At 49.8% G+C, this 19,623-nt stretch overlaps 1 protein-coding gene across 4 annotated transcripts in view; it reads left to right on the forward strand.

Moving 5' to 3' along the window:
* The window catches only part of Cfap57 (cilia and flagella associated protein 57), a 72,253-nt gene that overhangs the window by 46,984 nt on the left and 5,646 nt on the right, over positions 1–19,623 (forward strand). For 3 of the 4 annotated variants that reach the window (XM_005083869.4, XM_040756799.1, XM_021235131.2), the window contains 5 exons: positions 1,904–2,047; positions 7,702–7,818; positions 9,744–9,878; positions 9,977–10,120; positions 18,145–18,277. In XM_005083869.4, coding sequence (XP_005083926.1) covers positions 1,904–2,047; positions 7,702–7,818; positions 9,744–9,878; positions 9,977–10,120; positions 18,145–18,277 — 673 coding nt within the window. The remainder of the gene's footprint in view (positions 1–1,903; positions 2,048–7,701; positions 7,819–9,743; positions 9,879–9,976; positions 10,121–18,144; positions 18,278–19,623) is intronic. The other variant, XM_040756800.1, reaches the window with a different exon arrangement.

Here is a 19,623-nt window from a genome sequence, read left to right on the forward strand (position 1 = left end):
CTCAACTAATCAAACCCCGGTACCACATGTGAGACCACCCAGATACAAAATTGTACTTGGTTGGTTTTTTTGTTTTGTTTTGTTTATTTACTCTTTTATTCTTTGCTCTTGGGCTCTCTTGAGGGCCCACCACCCAGCTCCCAAATAAATACACACATGGAGTCTTTTTTTTCTTTTTTTCTTTTTTTTTTTGGTTTTTCGAGGCAGGGTTTCTCTGTATTGTTTTGGAGGCTTTCCTGGAACTCGCTTTGTAGACCAGGATGGCCTCGAACTCACAGAGATCCGCCTGCCTCTGCCTCCCGAGTGCTGGGATTAAAGGCGTGCGCCACCAACGCCTGGCACACATGGAGTCTTAATGGAGTCTTATCTTACTTATGAATGCCTGGCCTTAGCCTGCCTTGTTTCTAGCCAGTCTTTCTTTCTTTCTTTCTTTTTCTTTCTTGCCATCTTAACTTAAATTATCCCATCTACCTTTTGCCTCTAGGCTTTTATCTTTATTTCTATATTTCTTTCTTTACTTCTTTCTCCATGGCTTGCTGTGTAGCTGGGTGGCTGACCCCTGGCATTCTTCTCCTTTCTCGATCCTCTCTCTTTCTTTTTCTCCTTCCAGTTATTCTCCCTGCCTGCCATCTCTGCCTATTCTTTCTCCTGCCTTGCTATTGGCCGTTCAGCTCTTTATTAGACCAATTAAGTGTTTTAAACAGGCAAAATAACAAATGTCGCAGAGCTAAATGCAACATAAAGGAATGCAAGACATCTTTGCATCATTAAACAAATATTCCACCACATAAACAAATGTAACACATCTTAAAATAACATTCTACAACACAAAATAGACACAAATGTGCTAGGCCATGTTCCAACTGAAATGAACGGAAGCAAGCAGCAGGTCAAGTTGGGCTCAGAGGCTGAGTTTGCAGATTCCTGGCCTCCGGGATGACTTCTGAACAAGGCAAAAGCCTTGCCTTCCTCCACATCTCCTCCAGCCTCCTATCTACTCCCTTGGAACCAGCGTGTCACACTGAAGTGGGCGGCTCTCTGTGGCTGCAGCGCAGACCAGACCTCACGATGCCTGTGTCTCCCTCCCTTGCACCACATGTCACATTGTGGGACTGTGTTTGTTTATCTGCTCTGCCAGTTCCCCCTTGAGGATGGGCACTGTATCATTCTCAGAGCTTTCCAGGTGTGCCTGATAGACCCAGGCTCCAGTTACAACCTGAAAACCAGTGGTCCAAACAAACAGCCGTGTTGCTGTCCTCTCCGCAGCAGGAATTGGACAAGGACCAACAGGATGGCTGGTCTCTGACCCGGATGTCGAGAAACTGGAGAGGATGAAAGCCCTCAGCGGGTGCTTCTTCCAGGTGCCCCCAGCTCCATCCCCGTGGCAGGGATGGGAGCGGGGCGCTGGGCTCATCTGATTGTTCCAGCCGCAGAGCCCTGAATGTGCTCTCTCCTTCCAGAGGGCTCAGGGGTGTAAACCTCTTACGTAGCAGCTAGCCTCCACCACAGCAAGTGTCCCAGGGGAGCCAGGCAGGGAGCTGCTTGTCTGTTTGACCTAGCTTTGGCAGCCACACAGCATTCCGTCTGCTGGATTCTTTGTAAACAAGTCATAAATGGTATGAGATACAAGAGAGGGGAACTATTTCTACTTGCTGACAGAGACACACCGAGGCCACAATGCAGAGCTACACCACCTTCCACAACCTATACATGAGTGAGTGAGTGAGTGAGTGACTGACTGACTGACTGACTGACTGACTGACTGACTGACTTCCTGTAGAGTCCCTGCTGCAGCAGGTACCTTTGTATCCCCAGCCAGAAGTCTGTGCTTTCTACCCTAAAGGGGTTCCTTGTGCCAGAGTCCTGGGACATTAGTCACTTGTGTTTCTCATTTCACTTCCAGGAGAAGCGAATTTATGATCTGAAGAAGAAGAACCAGGAACTAGAGAAATTCAAATTTGTCCTCGACTACAAAATAAAGGAGCTGAAGAAGCAAATAGAGCCTCGGGAGAATGAGATCAAAGTGATGAAGGAGCAGATCCAGGAGGTGAGGGCCAGCGCAAACACACCTTGCCCTTCAGACCTCTGTCCCTTCTAACTCTGTCGCTTACCGGCTCAGGGAAAAAGAAAGAAAACGCTTCTCACAGCCAAGGCATGTGCAGCTTCCAGCTCCCAAAAGCAAGTTAGATGGGGATTTAATTTGTGTTAGTTGGGCTGTGCAGGGGGCACGGGTCTGGGGTAGTCTTAGTGTAGTGACAAATGAGAGATGCAGCTACATGGCCACGAGGGGGCGGTGTGTACTCAGCCAAAAGGTAATCTTAACCACCAAGTGCCATGCATTGCCTCTCAAGCCTGGGATCTTGCTGGGGCCCTACGCCAGGGTCTGGTGTTTAGACTTCTGATAGGGCATGAGAAGTCTCCAAAGGTTCTTAAACACAAGAGTGGAACAATTAAGAATCTGTTCTGGGGAACAAACAGCATAAAGGTGGAGAGGAAAGAGATTGGAACCAAGCTGGCTGGACATGCATTTCTAGATTCCAGTCACCCAGATGTGGGCCTTTTAGCCCTGGGCCCCTACACATTTTCTTAGGACATTCTGTTTACCCACCAGACACCACTGGGTACAGAACAGCTATGATTCGGAGGCCATGATGACCTAAAATTGAATTGTTGATATTTTCCACCCACATTACTCTTGATTTTTTTTCTCCCCTCTATCCAGTTTGTTTCACAGTCAAATGGAAATGTAAAAAAAGTCTTTCCTGATTCTTTCTCTCAACTCCCATGTCCAAAAGCATCACCAACACCCATCCAGTAAGATTTCAAACCCAGTACTCCTTCCCTGCTGCGATTGCCCTGGTCCAAGTCTCCGCCGTTGCTTTAAAAAGAAAGAAGGAAGAAAATAAAACCACAATTGGTTTTTATTTTACTCATGTGGTAGGGTGCTCTTGCCACAGCACCTCATGTATAGGCCAGAAGACAGCTTGCAAGAGACAGTTTTCTCCATCCGCCACATGGGTTCCAGAGACGAGTCTCAGGTCCTCGGGCTTAGCAAGCACCAGCCCCTCCACCATTTCTTATCTGGACTTGACTAAGGCTACAGCCTGGCCTCCACCAGGCGAAGTCCTCCGTGGTGTCCCATCCCACTAGAATACGTCCAAAGGCTCTGTACCTCTCCATGCTTTCCTCCCCCGCTCCAGTACCAGCTTACCGTCAGCTCCTAAAAGCCGTGCTGCCTGGTTTTAGGATCTCTGTGGTAGGGTCCCCTCTGCCTGGAAGTCTGTCCCCTGGATTGTCATGTGACCAGCTTTTCATCTTCTCTGTCACAGCTTTGCTGTCTCCTCTTCAAAGATGCCTTCCCGGGCAAGGAAGGGTCCCACCCTAACGCTTCCATTTTCTCTGGGTGCTTGTGCTGAAGGAGCAGGACAGCTGTCAGCATCTTGACCTTTCTTGATGTCCATGGCCAAGATGGTGCTGGTGTGCTCAGCAGAGAAACCAGGCAGAGGGCCCAGAAATGGGGCTCTCCGGGGGTGGTATGACTTTCCCCGTGGCTCTCTCTGCCCACAGCTGGTCACAGCGCTGCCTTCTTGAGGCTTCCTACCATAAGCTGGTGACTTCAGGGCCAAGCAATGGCTAAGGACTTTGTCCTTTCGGCAGCAAAACATCTCAGCCTGGGGAACTTGGGAACAGAAATTTTTCTCACTGTCTTGGAAGCTGAAAGTCCAGGATCAGGGCATCAGAAGAATGGGGGCGGGGTTGGGGGGAGACATGTCTGTCTCATAGACAGTAATTTCTGCATGTCCTCACACTGTGGAAGGACGAAGGGAAAATGGCCGACTCCTTCAGGCTTCTTTTATTAGAACATCTGAGGGCTCTGTCCTATGATCAACACGCCCGTGGGATCATTCACTGTCCCTGGCAGGAATGGGGGCTGAGCATGACCTTGAAGCTAAGCAGAGAATATACTTGTTTGGGGGAATGAATAGGGGAGCAGGGACCTTCCTAGCTAACCCTTCTGCACACACCCCATGCCTACTCCTTATGCCAAGAGCTCAGGGCTGTTGTCTGACCCTGGTTCTTTGTAAGAACCTCTAACCGTGGGCCTTTCCTCTGGGAATTAGTGCCACCGCATATCTCTAGCTAGTTATCCTATAGGGTGGAAGGTTCAAGCCCTGGAGGGGCTTGTGTCCCGAGATCTCTGTGAATGAGCAGGTGTCCAGCCTGGACGGAGATACCCCCTCATATACACCTCCCCAGCTTCTCTCTGTGGAGAAAAACTCTCCTCCAGGGTTCTTGCGGTTTCAGTTTCAGCGCATTTATCTGTTCTAGTGTAGGGTTTCTTGGAGCTATCTGTGTTCTGGAGTGGCTGACTCTCCACTGCCCGGGCTGTCCTGTACACTATGGAGGGTTTTAGCACTGTCTTTTGTCTCTGCTCTCTCCATAACGCCCTGCCTGGGTTGTTATGAAACATCTCCGTTCACTGCCAGATGTCTGCTGGGGGACAAAATGCTCCTTCCAGTCTCCCATCCCTCCCCACTGAGACTTGTCACCATGAATAGCATGGAAAAGTGGACGGAATGTCCATGCTGGGGAAGAGAAGTTTGTTCCCACATTCTGGGCTCATCTTGTAGTTTTCCAGCCAGAGACACGCATGCTTTACGTATTTTACAGTTTATATTTATGTCCTTGAAGTCACATGAGGCTTTGCCTGTGGAGGAAAGAATACGATCCCGGGTCACTTCCATCCTAACCCAGTCTGTCACTGTGGCATAGGACTGGTAAGAGGTATGATCAGCTGTGCCACACAGACATGACCTTCAGAGGCCCTGATTACTGGGGCACCTTTTCTCTCTTCCAACTGTCATTTCCCTGTCTTAAGAGATTGTCTTCCAGGGCTGGAGAGATGGCTGAGAGGTTAAGAGCACTGGCTGCTCTTCCAGAGGTCCTGAGTTCAATTCCCAGCAACCACATGGTGGCTCACAACCATCTGTAATGAGATCTGGCGCCCTCTTCTGAATACCCTTTACATAATTAATTAATTAAAAAAAGACATTGTCTCCCTTCACTGGAGCCCAGTGTAGCTGCTCAGCTAGTCTCCTGCCTGGGCACTGGTTTTCTGTCTTCTGATAGAACCAATCTCTCTATGCTGGACCCCTCCCTGCACCCATGCCAGCTCCTGCTGCTCCTGGTGAGGTTCTTCAGTGACCTTAGTGTGGTGGACCCCTCAGCCTGCCTCCAGTGCTGTACCATCTTACTGTCATTTGGGCCAGTGCCAGCCTGCAGAAATGCACCAGGCTACCCATCCACCCACTCTGTGCCTGCTGTTCTCTTTCCCGATGTCCTCCAATACTGTCTGTATAACAGTGTCTCTCCACCTTCCTAATGCTGTGACCCTTTAATACAGTTCCTTATGTTGTGGTGGCCCCAACCATGAAATTAGTTTGTTGCTACTTTATAGCTGTAATTTTGTTACTGTTACGAATCGTAATATAAATATCTAGATACTACACATCTGATACATATGGATATCTGATATGTAACCCTAAAGGGGTCAAGACTCAACAGGTTGAAAAACACAGCTCTATAACATTCAGCTGAAGTGGCCCCTCCTAGGGTAGGCACATGTTCAAGCCCCGATGTACACAGGGCGCTATCTGCCCATGCTCAAGCCCCAGAGCACACAGGGCGCCATCTGCCCAGGTACCTTCTACCTCAGCCACAGATAACATTGAATCCATCACACAGCCCTCTGACTCAGCTATCTCATCTCTTTAGACCAGAGGCTTCTAGGACGTGGAAACCCTCATCAGTTCTGTATTCTTAGCCTCCCACAGCTCATTGCTTTTTTAAAAAGATTTATTTAGCCGTGTATGTTATGTGTAAGAGTATTTTGCCCCGAATGCATACATGTGCCCTACATGTGTGCCTGGTTCCCACAGAGGCCAGAACAGAGCGTCAGATCCCCTAGAACTGGAGTTACTGACAGCTGTAGGCCACCATGTGGGTGCTGGGAACCGAACCTGGGTCTTCCGTCAAAGCAGCCAGTGCCTAGCTCATTCTTGCTTTGGCTGAGGAAAGCCCCATTCTTGCGTGTCCTCCACAGGCTCTCTGCAGTCTGCCATGACTCTTCCGGAAGCAGCTACTTCCTGCTTCTCCCACCCCTCACCCTCCCTCCCTTTGCCCACTGCAGGCACCTGCCCTCCCTCCTTCCCCCAGTCAGTCCCTCAGTTCGTCCCTCCCTCCCTCCCTCTCTCCCTTCCTCCCTCCCTCCCTCCCTCCCTCCTTCCCTCCTTCCTTCCTCTATCAGATGTTCACAGGGTCCATCTGGATGCCAGGCATTGCCTCAGAGGGCTATTAATGATAAAAAGGTATTCCTCTGTGTTCAAGAAAATGGAAGTAAGCCAGGTGGTGGCGGCGCACGCCTTTAATCCCAGCACTCGGGAGGCAGAGACAGGCGGATCTCTGTGAGTTTGAGGCCGGGCTGGACTGACAGCCTCCAAAACAATACAGAGAAACCCTGTCTCATAAAACCAAAAAAAAAAAAAAAAAAAAAAAAAAAAAAAAGAACATGGAAGTAGCTTCTTAGAAGTTTCCCAGGCTCTCAAAAGGTTTAACAGGAACCTTAAAATGTGATGATAGAACCTGGGGTAGGTTTTTTGGGGGGCATTCCACCTACCTCCACCCTACACACAAAACAAGAAACATCCCACCCCCTAAAGACATCCCATCCCCTAAAAACATCCCACCCCCTAAAAACATCCCACCCCTAAAAACATCCCATCCCCTAAAAACATCCCACCCCTAAAATATCCCACCCCCTAAAAACACCCCATCCCCTAAAAACATCCCACCCCTAAAAACATCCCATCCCCTAAAAACATCCTACCCCCTAAAATATCCCACCCCCTAAAAACACCCCATCCCCTAAAAACATCCCACCCCTAAAAACATCCCATCCCCTAAAAACATCCCACCCCCACTGAGCCTCCATCACACCACCATGAGTCCAGTGCCATCAGATTCGGGGCGGCTATCAAACACCACTCTTTGAGGGGGACCTGGTTTCTCCACAGCTAGTCTCATCTGAACCAGATGTGCCTTGGGTGAGACAGCTCTGGCAAGGGAGAACAAACCTTCAGCTTCTTGCTGGCGTCTCCAGCCATCTTTCTGAAGAGGGGGCAGCCCTTGGTTTCGTCCTTCTCAGCTCTTCCCTGTGTTATGCCCTAGACTGAAAGTTGCCCGCATGGCACTCTGGTCCCTCAAAGCTCTCTGTTTTAGAAACAAGCCCCAACTGTCGGTTTAGAATGACTGTGGCTCCTGAGGGTCAAGCCCCACTCATGCAGACTTCCAAATTGGGGAGGGAGGTATTTCTCTGGCAGGACCCACCTTGAGCAGCAGGGTGACTGAGTTAGAAAGGGTTCAAAAAAGAGGAATCTGCCAGGTTAGGGAAAGGGGTGGTGACTAAGAAGAAAACTCTGCAGCCTGGCCACAGACACCCAGGACCCCAGTGGATGTGGTATCAGTCAAGAGGGGTGCTTTTAGGATGGCAAGCAGTCAGGACAGAGATCTCATTCGAGAGGACATGCCTGGGAACTAGAGAAGAAACATAGTGTCAGGATTCCCGTGAAAGATGTCTGCTCTCAGATGCAGTTTCCCTTCCTGACTCCCTTGTTCATGCCACCATCCCCTGGCTCTCTGTAGATGGAAGCCGAACTGGAGCGTTTCCATAAGCAGAACACGCAACTGGAGCTGAACATCACGGAGCTGTTGCAGAAACTGAGAGCCACGGATCAGGAGATGCGCAAAGAGCAGCAGAAGGTGTGAGGATTTCGGCGTCTGGCAGCGCGTGGACTCGGGATCTGGCACCTGCCTGCAGCGGGCAGCTGGCTCCTCGAGACAGCCAGCCATTGCTAAGAAACACTTCCCATTTTAACTCATGCTCTTGCCCACAGGCCTGTCTGGTTCCAGGCCTGCACAAATTTACATGTCCAAATTCATCCGTGACTATTAAACAGCTTGGGTGTATGAATGAGGGGATGAGAACGCTGGGTTGTGGCCCATTTGGGGTCATATGACCCTTCTCACAGGAGTCACATATCGGATAGCCTACATCTCAGATATTTATGTTACAATTCATAACAGTAGCAAAATTACAGTTACGAAGTAGCAATGAAAATAATTTTAGGGTTGGGGGTCACCACAACATGAGGAACTGTGTTAAGTGTTGCGACATTAGGAAAGTTGGGAACCACTGTTTTATAGGACACCCTTAGCCTTGGGTTTGTTTGGCCTGGGAAAGAACACGATTTAAAAGGTCATTTGCCCTTAATGAAGTGGTTAAATGCCCTGAGCACCCCCAAACCGCTGATGTTAGGAGAACTTTAGAGACTCTCCAATCCAGTCTGCCTATGTGCAGAGGTCAGAGGAGGAAGCCAGGCGCCCGACTCTGTCACTCCCTGTCTCATCTCCTTGAGACAGACTCTGTCACTCAACCTGGAGCTTGTCATTTTCTTCAGGCACACTATGTGGCCAGGGACCTTAGCAACCCTCCTGTCTCCATTTCCCAGTGCTGGGGCTTTAGGCTCGTGGGATGCTGGGATCTAAAGCTGGGTCCTCATGCCTGCACAGCAAGCACTCTTACCCACTGAGTCACCTCTCCAGCCCCTGCGTGTCTCACTCTGCAACCCAGGCTGGCCTGAAACTGATGGGATGGCCCAACCTTGCCTTGGAACTCTTAATCCTGTGATTACAGGTGCCTGCTACACACCTGGCCCGTTCCAGGCTTCTTATGTTGTAAATAAGAGCAGTAAGGGCCAAGAAATGAGGAGGGAAAACAAAACGCCCCCCAGTACTCAGAGCTCGTTCTCAACTCAGAGCCAGCCTGGGAAAGCCTGGTCCTCTGGCCCCAGGCGAGGATGCAGTTGTATACTATGCCTGAGGACCACCCGAAATGTTTTCCAAACCAGACTGAGCTTCTCTGTCCTCATCAGTAAACACTGGCTGTGCACACTGCCGAAGTTATAAAGCTGCCCATGGGAAGGGGGCGGGGCCCTGCTCTTCACAAGCGGAAAGGGCTGTGCATAGAATATATAGAGATAGAAAATTATGTACAGAGAAATTGTATATAGCTGTGGAGATATGTGGAGATATCTGTAAAGTGGGTAAAGGGCTATGGGAGTGGAGGGAAGGGAGGCACCCCCTTGGGTAAGGTGGCTGTCAAGGAAAGCATGGCTGAGGATTGGAGAGCTAGTCCAGTGTACAACAATCGGTAGGGGTTTCTCATCCACTCACAACGGTGCTCCTGACTGTCAAGGGAACAAATGCTGGGTGAGGTCCTAAGGGGGAAGGGGTGGTCCTGGATATGGATCTGTGGAAGAGAATGATACATCTTTCTTGGCTCTAAACAAAAGTGTGGCCACATGAGCTTCCTTTCATCTTCTGAGCCTGAAACCATTAAAGGAATCTAGAGCAATAGGAATGCCTTGTGCGTGTGGTCTCAAGCCCTGTCTTCTTGGCAGCTCTTCCGGAAGGGTACCCAGCCCAGGCAGGTGCACAAGAGTTTCAGAACTGCTACCTTTGGGCTGACTGCCCATCTGGCATTCTGTGCCCAGGGCGGTCCCCAACAGTCAGGTGTCAATCCCAGACAAGGATACTTTGGTCCCTTTCTGTGTCATTCGCCTCTCCCTGAAGCCCCTCCGCATGCAGTGCACCCTGCAGTCCCAGGAGTAAATGTCTGATTGCAGGAGAGGGACCTGGAAGCGCTGGTCCGACGGTTCAAGACAGACCTTCACAACTGCGTGGCATACATCCAGGAGCCGCGGCTGCTAAAGGAGAAGATCCGTGGTCTCTTTGAGAAGTACGTGCAGCGGGCAGACATGGTGAGCTCCGAGTGCCCTGCCCTGCCCTTCCCCGCCCACACTGCCCTGCACTGTGCTTCACGTCTCCCCCGCTTTGCTGGGTCTCCCCAATCCGCCAGGTGGAAATTGCAGGGTTGAACTCAGACTTGCAGCAGGAGTATGCCCGCCAGCGGGAGCACTTGGAGAGGAACCTCGCCACTCTCAAGAAGAAAGTGGTCAAGGAGGGCGAGCTGCATCGCGCCGACTACGTCCGCATCATGCAGGTAATGGACATGTGCATCCCTTCGCTGCATGAGACCTCCCATCATCCCGGCACCCCAGACATCCAGAGACCCACAGCTTTTTCATGACTCCTCTTTGTTGACTCCTCAGAGCTCTCCCTGGCTGTCACTATGGCCCGGGGTCCGCCAAGGAGCCCCTCTAGGCATCGTCATGCCCTCTAGTGGCCCTATTGCTTCCTCCCTGTTCCGCTTGCCATCTCATCCTATTCCTAACAAGCCGGTGTCCTGCCTCTCTTCTAAGTTACCCATGATGTGGCCAGGCCACAGCTCTCCTGACTCCTTCACCCCCTTCCCTCTTCTAGCTCCTGGTTCACCTGACTTTGCTGCTTCTTATTTATTCTGTTCTTCCCACCTACTGGGATGTATCTGGCCAGTCTCCACCTGCCTCTTCTCCCTTTCTGGTGCCTCAGGTCTTACCCTTATCTTTTGGTCCAGATTGAGCCACACCCACAGAGTTGGCAATGATCATATTTAATGAGCTCCCACACCCAACTCCCAGGATCCTTCAGAAGACAACTCAGGGAGCCTAGCCCCATTCCTGCCCCCACCCAAGCATTCTGTCAGGACTGCCCATCAAGATGCTTCTGACAGATCTCTGGGTGTCAGTATCATCTGAGGCAATTAATATGAATTTATATCAAAAGAGAACATCGGAATCACATAGGGCACATACTTTTCTGGTTACATTTCTTTAATGTCCTGATTGAAACTCTGGAATGGGAACAGGGTGCAGTTTGGATTGAAACCAGATACCAGGTTGGAAAGTCACATGCAGCAATTGAGGCCAGACCAAGGCACAGCTGGTCTCTCGCCATTTTAAAACCAGCACCCCTTCCCACTACCCTTTCAAACCATGGAAGTTCCCAGAGACCCAGAAAGAGCAGTGGATGTGATTGGCAGGCCCCTTGGTACCAGCAACCACACACAGTCCTCCTAAGAGCCTGGGGTACCCAAAACATGGGCTTTGAGCACAGGAAGCCAGGCAAGGAGACAAGGGTGACAGTGTTTGTCACCTGGTAGCATGGCGGAGCCCTACCACCGCCACACCAACCTGAGGTCCTCCAGGAGCTGGTCCCTCTCTCCACACCCAGCAGAAGCCCAAAGCAACAAGTCAGTCCTAGGAAGGGAGGGAGGAAGGGGGAGCCACGGGGTTGCTGTAGGGCACAAATTCCTTCATGAAGCTGCTAGGGCCGATACCATGCTTCTTCCCCGCCCCCATGCCCTAGGGAGTGCTGGATCAGGGTAGGACCCTGGTCCAGGGTGCAGAAGAGACTCAACCAGTGCTGCTGTGAGGTGGGTCCCTGGAAGTCTTCTATCTTAAACAGCATTGAAACTTGTGTGTTAGCCAGGTGTGGTAGCTCATGCCTTTAATCCAGCATTCCAGAGGCAGAGGCAGAGGCAGGTAGATCTCTACAGTTGAGGCCAGCATGGTCTACAGAGCTAGTTCTAGGTCAGTCAGGGCTACACAGGGAAACTCAGTCTCTGGGGTGGGGAGAAGAAACCTGTGTGCCATGACCTCTGTGGATCTAAAGAAGAGACTTAGACCACATCAGGGGACAAGAAGGGGGCCTGGGGGTGGGGCTCTGGGTCCCAGCAGCACACAGAGACTTCTTGCTGATTTTATCAGGGCTCTGGGTAATACTTGGCTTGCAAAAGTTAGGAAGGTCTCCTTTCTCCAAGGGTTAGGGTTCGAATCCAGGGCTTCGTGCATACCAAGTAGCACTGCCACATGAGCTACATGTCCAGTCCAGAAGACATTTTTAAAAGACTGTTCTTTCTAAAGAACTGCTGTCCTGGGTGCTAAAAACTGTTTTCTTCTTGGACCTTGAGACTGAATAAGAGGGTCAGGCTAAAGCCATGGGAGGTTACAGGGCCTAGGCGGGGCCTACGCAAGGCCTAGCTAGGAACTACATCCTCAGGTGTGGGAGGTGAATGCACACAGCATCTGCGTAGACCAAGGCAACACTGCGTCGCTGCTCTTTGGCCAGGAGACTGTGGGGCTCCGGAGACCACTCTGTCTGTTTGTAACATGGGGCAAAAGACACCAGCCCCAGTGCTACTGTGACGTTTGGCCAAGACAAACAGCAGTCACCTGCCTGGCACAGAGTTAGGGCTCAAAGACGCCATTTCTTCTTAAATTGTTTTATTAAATCTTTTCCTTTGTTTTACATACTGACCACAGTTCCTCCTCCTGTTGCCTCCCCCTCCTCCCTTCTATGCCCCCATCCACTCCTCCTCCATCTCCATTCAGAAAGGGCCAGTGTTTATACACGTTCATGTGGGTACAGATGTGTATAAACATTTATGGAAGCCAGAAAAAATGCCATTTCTTTTACTTTATATCAGCAAAGAAATAATTCAAGAGCTACAGTGAAAATAAGTGAATGAATCTAAAAGTTCATCATACATGGCCTGGAGGCAGAAAAGGAGAGCACAACTGATTCCAGATACACACACACACACACACACACATATACACATACAAACACACACATATACATACATACATACGTATGTACACACATACACACACATACACAAATAAAACACACATATACATACACACATACGTACACACAAACATACATAAACATACACACATAAACATACACACATAAGCACACACACATACATACACACATACATATGTACACACATACACACATAAAACACACACATACACACACATAAACACACATACAAACATAAAACACACATACACACATATACATATACACACACAAATACACACGTATCACAAACATACACAAATAAACACACACATATACGTACATACACACATATACATAAACACATACACACATCACATATACATACACACAAAACACACACATCACACATACATACACACACACACACACACACACACACACACACACACACACACACACACACACACACCATGGTTTGGAACTGCTGGAGTTCTTCTGTGGCCCCAGTACCTTATTCTAAAAAGGCTAAGGAAAGCCAGGGCAGGCACAGTGACTGAGCAATCCACTGGAAAACAACTGAGGGGGGAAATGGGGCCACCATCTCATTTGTATACCCAGATAGGAGTGCAGGGCCTCCGCACTGTTCCCTGGCATGCTCAGGCAAATATGGAAATGAGAGTTGCTATGTAATACAAACACCTCAAACACACATTTTATTCATTTTTCAAGGTCTTCTTACACAACAAGCTGTGTGTCAGCCATGGAGGATTCCATGATAGATATAAAGTATTCCTGCCCTCAGAGAGCCTGGGGAGCATGGACCATCCGGCTGTGTGCATGCTCCTTGAAGACTCAAAGGAGGGAGGGCTGCTGGAGTTTGGTCTCAGGATGGAAGGTGGCTGAGGATCAGCTGGGAGAAGGGCCTTCCTTCCAGGCAGAGAGGCAGCAGAGGAAGGGGCGGGATTGAGAGTGGGGACTTAGGGTCCACAGCTCACTTTTGCAGAGCATCCGAGGCAGCGAGAGTCTACCTGAACGGCACTGAGGCTTGGGTCGTGTTGGAAAGGGCCCTCTGCTCCTTTCCAGGAACTGTGAGACTCATCCTCAACACAGGCCAGAGTTCTTCTCAGACACAGGTGCCTTTGCCTCGCACAGGTGGACTCGGTTGGCAGAGTATTCAGTCAAGTGAAGAAACCTGTTAGACGGATGTCAGGTTAGGGATAAAAAAGCAAAGCTTGGAGAGGGGATGTGGTGATGTCAAAGGCATTTCAGAGTAGAAATGAGGAATTGAAATGCCAGGTCAGACACGGGAGGGAGGTGGGACGAGCAGGAAGATAACAGGCTGGCTATATCTGTGCAGTTAGATGATCCTGCTAACAGATGTGAGGCTTCCAGGATCACAGCCCTCATCAGTGGCCAGATTCTCCCACACCGAGGCAACAGCCTACTCTTAAAGGCATTGACTCTGAGAAGCCAGTAGGGGGAGCTATGGGCATTCCCTTCCATTCACTGCTTGCCATCAATATCAGAAAGTTCAACCAGGACATCATCATTCTGTTCCAAGGGTCTAAGGTAGCCCTTGTTACCTTGTTTCAGTCTCAACACAAAGACCTTAGTGTCTGCAGACTGCTCCGGGAGTCTCCAAACTCCGAACTGCTCAGATCTTTTCTGTGGCCTGGTAGCTGGCTGGGGGAGGTCTGGAAGACTGGAAGAGGTTTTGTAGACCATCTTGGCCAGTATGCCAGGAGGAAGAGGCTTAGCAAGCTTGTTGATCTCACTTTCTTTATTTTTTTAATTTACAGAGACACCCACAGTTGGCTTCACTATGATCTTTAGGTTTCTCATAACATAGGGCACATTAGAAAGCATTTTGTAAAGACCTCAGCTTGTCATTGGCATCGTTCTGTCTGAGCTACTGGAACAAGAGTGGCATAAAGGGGATGTGACAGGGAGAATGGGAAAGAAAGGCAGTAGACCTGGGAACAGGGCACTGTGGAGGTGGGCACAGCAACACTCAAACCCTGTTGTCACTGTCTTAATGTCTTCATACCCCGATGAATCTGACAATACATTCCCCTGGGACTCCTGAAGGGTGAGATGAGACGATGCACAAAGACTATGCAGGGATGCAGCCAAGGTGATGCATGCAGGCTGTGCTAGGGTGCGGCCAAGGTGATGCATGCAGGCTGTGCTGGGATGCGGCCAAGGTGATGCATGCAGGCTGTGCTAGGGTGCGGCCAAGGTGATGCATGCAGGCTGTGCTGGGATGCGGCCAAGCCACACAGTTACTATTCTTTCTTTCTTTATTTATTTATTTGTATGAGAGCTCTATCTGCATGTGCTGCTTTACACCAGAAGAGAGCACCAGATCTCATTATGGATGGTTGTGAGCCACAATGTGGTTGCTAGGAATTAAACTCAGGACCTCTTGAAGAGCAGGGAATGCTCTTAGGCACTGAGCCATCTCTCAAAGGAAACCAGGATCCAGATAGCCCAATCATGCATGGGTGGTGGCTGGCTCAGAGGTGGGGAGAATGTAGGGCTCTGCCTAGAATCATTCCAGTAGTAGAGCAAGCTGCTAACAGCGGAGATGAATGACAGTGGGAGACTCAGCACAAACACGGTGGGGGTGCAGTGGCAAAATGGTTGGAAGTGCCTAGGAGAGGAACCAGAGAGGACTACAGTCTTCAACCCAGCTATGATTCTTCCCTTATAGACAGGCAGAAGAGAAGCTAAACAAAGCCAGCTAATAGGAGGGGTAGAGAAAGCGCCTCCTGGCCCCCAGGCCTATGAGTGCACCCAGGAGTTCTCTGTGGCTCTCAAAAGCCCCTCCCCTCTGCCTCCGTGCCCTTCACATTCTTCACCTGCTTTCCCAGCCCACACATATTTATTGAGCACATCTCACATGCAAAGCAATGCCCTAGGTCTTAGTGTCCAATAAAATTATACTGAAGCAATCACATTACGATATAAAGCTGGCAAGGGGACCATCCAGGGGAGACTGGCAGGGAATTTTACTAGATAGCATCTGGAAAGGAAATATGGGTGACCCATCGCCAGAGCCAGGCTTGGTTAAAAAAACATAAAGCATTAGATAGAGAGAGCCCGCCAACTCAGAAAAATGGGCGTGGAGCCTGGCCTGGAGAACAAAGCCTGGCATTGAGCGCTGGGCATTGCTTCCAACCTGCAGGAAGTGAGGAGTGCTGGAATGTATGATATACTGGAAATCTGCGCTTAGACCAAGAGTCTCTGGGGTACCTTTTGATTAGGGGTATCTTTGGAGGTCCCCGCTCCCTCAAAGGCCCCACAGGCGCTTCCCCTTAGCATAGGAGGACTTGTCTCAACTCAGAGAGGAGGCTTGAGCTCATCCAGCTTTGGCCCCACCCTCACCACTCCTGATGTAACCCCACCCAGAGGTGCTCCGCTGTGTTTCCAAACAGCATCACCCTACTTAGATTGACCCGTAAACAGGCACGGCCAGCTGGAAGAGCAGAGGTGTGGTCTGGGGAGAAGGCTCCGTGGGTGAAGCACTTGTTACACAGCGTGTAGACCTCAGTTCAAATCCCCAGCACCCATGTACAAAGCGGGTGTGACCGCGTGTGCCTGTAACCTCAGTGCTGTGGGGAGGAGAGGCAGGAGGATAGCTGGGTTACTGCCCGCTAGCCTAGCTCCAGGCCCAGTGAGGGAATCCATCTCAGCAAGACAGCCAATGTCCTTCTCTGGTTTACACACACACACACACACACACACACACACACACACACACACACACACAAGAAGAAGAAGAAGAAGAAGAAGAAGAAGAAGAAGAAGAAGAAGAAGAAGAAGAAGAAGAAGAAGAAGAAGAAGAAGAAGAAAGAAGAAGAAACAGAACAGACTCTCAGGACCTGTACCAGGCCCACTGAGCCAGCAGCTCCATTTAACAATGCAGAGGTGATTTATCTGCAGTATTTGTGTGAGACTCTATGTGTGAGGCAAACTGAACACTGAGTCGTGGGCTCTGAGAGCACAGTGGCCATTCACTCTGTACCTATGGGCATGGGGACTCCTCCCTAGTGATAGCCTCGGACCCTTGTGCTAAGTGTGAAGCAGAAGGCAGAGATTTAAGGTGCAGCGAAGGAGAAAAGAGAAACTACTCCCCCAACATCAGCCATGCCACGCTCTGTACCCTTGTCCTGTGGTTCACTGCTCTGGAACATCCCTTACCCTCTTCCCTGCTAACCCTGTGGTCAACTCCTCAGAGTCCATCTGTCATTCAGACAAGATTAAGTGTCTTTCCTGTGCCCCTTACTCCTCCACACCAGCAAGCCAGAGTCACACACATATGCTCCTACCCTAACTAAACTGTGAAGTCAAGCGCAGGGACCAGATCTCACTTTCTATCTACCCCAGGATCAATGCAGTGGCTGGTCCATGATGGGCACTGCCCTAGTGAGGGTTACTATTGCAGTGATGAAACACCATGACCAAAAAACAAGTTGGGGAGGAAAGGGTTTATTTGGCTCCCACTTCCACATCACTCACTGTTTGTCATCAAAGGAAGTCAGGAACTCAAACAGGGCAGGAACCTGGAGGCAGGAGCTGACTACTGTGCTTTGCTCAGCCTGCTGTCTTGTATCACCCAGGGCCACCAGCTCAGAGATAGCACCACCCACAATGGGTGGGGCCATCCCACATCCACCACCAGTTAAGAAAACGATCTACAGCCAGATCTTACAAACGGAAGCGTTTTCTCAGCTGAGGTTCCCTTTCTGATGACTCTAGCCTGTGTCAACTAGTCAGCACAGGTACCCAGTACAGACATATTAAATAGATGACTATTGGTCAAACGTAAATAAGTGAGTCTCCAGCGGATATAGCAGATGTTAATTAGCTGCTTACTACTCTGTGTTGCTCGCTAATAGCATGGTGCTGAGGGCAAGAGTCTTTTGTTGCATATAAGGACTTAATAGATGTCCTAACTGGGCGTTCCTGGTGCACACCTTTAATCCCAGCACTCAGGACAGATGTCCCTTGTTTTCAACAAATGGGGGTATGAGAAGAAGCTAGCACAGTACCTAAGAGTGCTGTTGAGGTTAACATCCTGAATCTGCTTCTTACTGTGTGGTTCAGGCCACTCACATAACCTCTGTGGTAGCCCACTTTATTTTTCTATAAAATTACAATTATAGGGCTTGGGGATATAGTTCCATAGCAGAGCACATGCTTAGCATTCATAAGATCCTGGGTTCAATTTCCAGATCCATCACCAAGCGATAGGAATAGAGTCTATAAGGGTTACCGTGTTTAAGCACATGAAAGTGTATCTGGAGTGGCTAGGAAAGCATCGTGTGGATACTTGAAAGAGCACAGATGGGTAGAACGGTTCCAGGCCCCCAGAAACTGCAGGCTGGTACCTTGAAAGGCTTAGCAATGAGCAGGGCAGACCCCAATGCCGGTGCAGGGTCCAGAGATTAACCTAGGTCCAGGTTCCTGGTTCTAAGGCCCAGGAGGGCACACCCTACACCCACCCAGCCCTTGAGCCCCCCACTCACTGCTTTTCCTTGTTTCCTAAAGGAAAATGTCTCTCTGATCAAGGAGATTAATGAGCTCCGCAGGGAGCTGAAGTTAACCCGCTCCCAAATCTTTGACCTTGAATCAGCCCTGAAACTGTCCAAGAAAACACGACCACAAGAAGTTCCAGAGACAGGTAAAGCCGCTGGGAGCTGGGCACTGAGACAAAGGCCCAACGGCGGCCATGGGCAGGTCTCCCTTTGGCTTCTTTCAATATCCGGCCACATCCACCAGAGGCATGTTGGAGCCTCTCCATGGCACACACTGCCTCTCCTGAGGATCTGTGGGGACCTGCGGGCATCCATGCTCTCACTCACAGGGCCGCAGGCTCCTGTCTGAAGTCCTCAGGGTTAGCTATCATTCAGACTCAGAATCTTGCAGGTTTTAGAAAGAACATGCTGTATATTATGTAACATCCCCACGGGGTCTGGGGCAGTGCCCTGAAATCAAACACATTAGCATTCTGCAGCAACATGTGAATATTCAAACTCAGCTTCATGAATTTAAAACAGTGTTCCATTTTTAACATTTTTAAATCTTCTTCTTTCTTTTTTTTTTTACGTTTTAGAATTGTGGGTAAGGGACCTGTACAATTAAAATGAAGACAAAAAGATGAAAAACTATTTAAAAGGAGAGGGAAATTACATAAGAAATGTTCAATAAATTTGTGACTGTAAAGACACATTAAAGGGTCGCTGAACATCAGGTAGCCAAGGGAAATAGTATGACAGTGAATCCACACACTTAGGAGACAGAAACAGGAGCCTTGCCATGAGCTCAAGGACAGCCTGGGCTACAGTGCGAGACGATGTCTCAAAAGCAAAGGTGGTGTAGTTTACATAATTCTCACTGTATGGCAGAAAGAAGGGGTTTCACACTTTTGCTTTTTTTCTGGGGAGGCAAACTTTTTCCTGGCACTAGACTGCGTGAGAAAGGTATCACACGGCTCTCTAAGAAAGGAATGTCGACTAAAAGCCTCCAGTCTCCAGACTTTCAGGTAGTAAATCTATATTCCCTAAGTCATCTTCGTACCTGAGCATCAGCACAAACCAAGACTAGAAGGCATCTCTATGAAGAGTAAGCCAGTGGTGACATATGGCTTTAATCCCAGGACTTGGGAAACAGAGGCAGGTGGATCTCTGAGTTCGAGACCAGCCTGGTCTACGGAATAAGTTCCAGGCCATCCAGGGCAGTTACACAGAGGGGGAAAAAGGAAGGAAGAAAGGAAAGGAGGGAGGCAGGGAGGGAGGGAGGGAGGGAGGGAGGGAGAGAGGGAGGGAGGGAGGGAGGGAGGGAGAGAGGGAGGGAGGGAGGGAGGGAGGGAGGGAGGGAGGGAGGGAGGGAGGGAGGGAGGGAGGGAGGGAGGGAGGGAGGGGAGAAAAGAAAGAAGACCACAAAGGCCACAAATGTTACCGTGCCTAATGACACATCTGTAATCCCCCCACTTGAAGGGGCAGGAGCAGAAGATTTAACTCCAGTGAG

The sequence above is a fragment of the Mesocricetus auratus genome, unplaced genomic scaffold (genome assembly GCF_017639785.1).
Source record: "Mesocricetus auratus isolate SY011 unplaced genomic scaffold, BCM_Maur_2.0 Super-Scaffold_100014, whole genome shotgun sequence".
NCBI classification, from domain to species: Eukaryota; Metazoa; Chordata; class Mammalia; order Rodentia; family Cricetidae; genus Mesocricetus; species Mesocricetus auratus.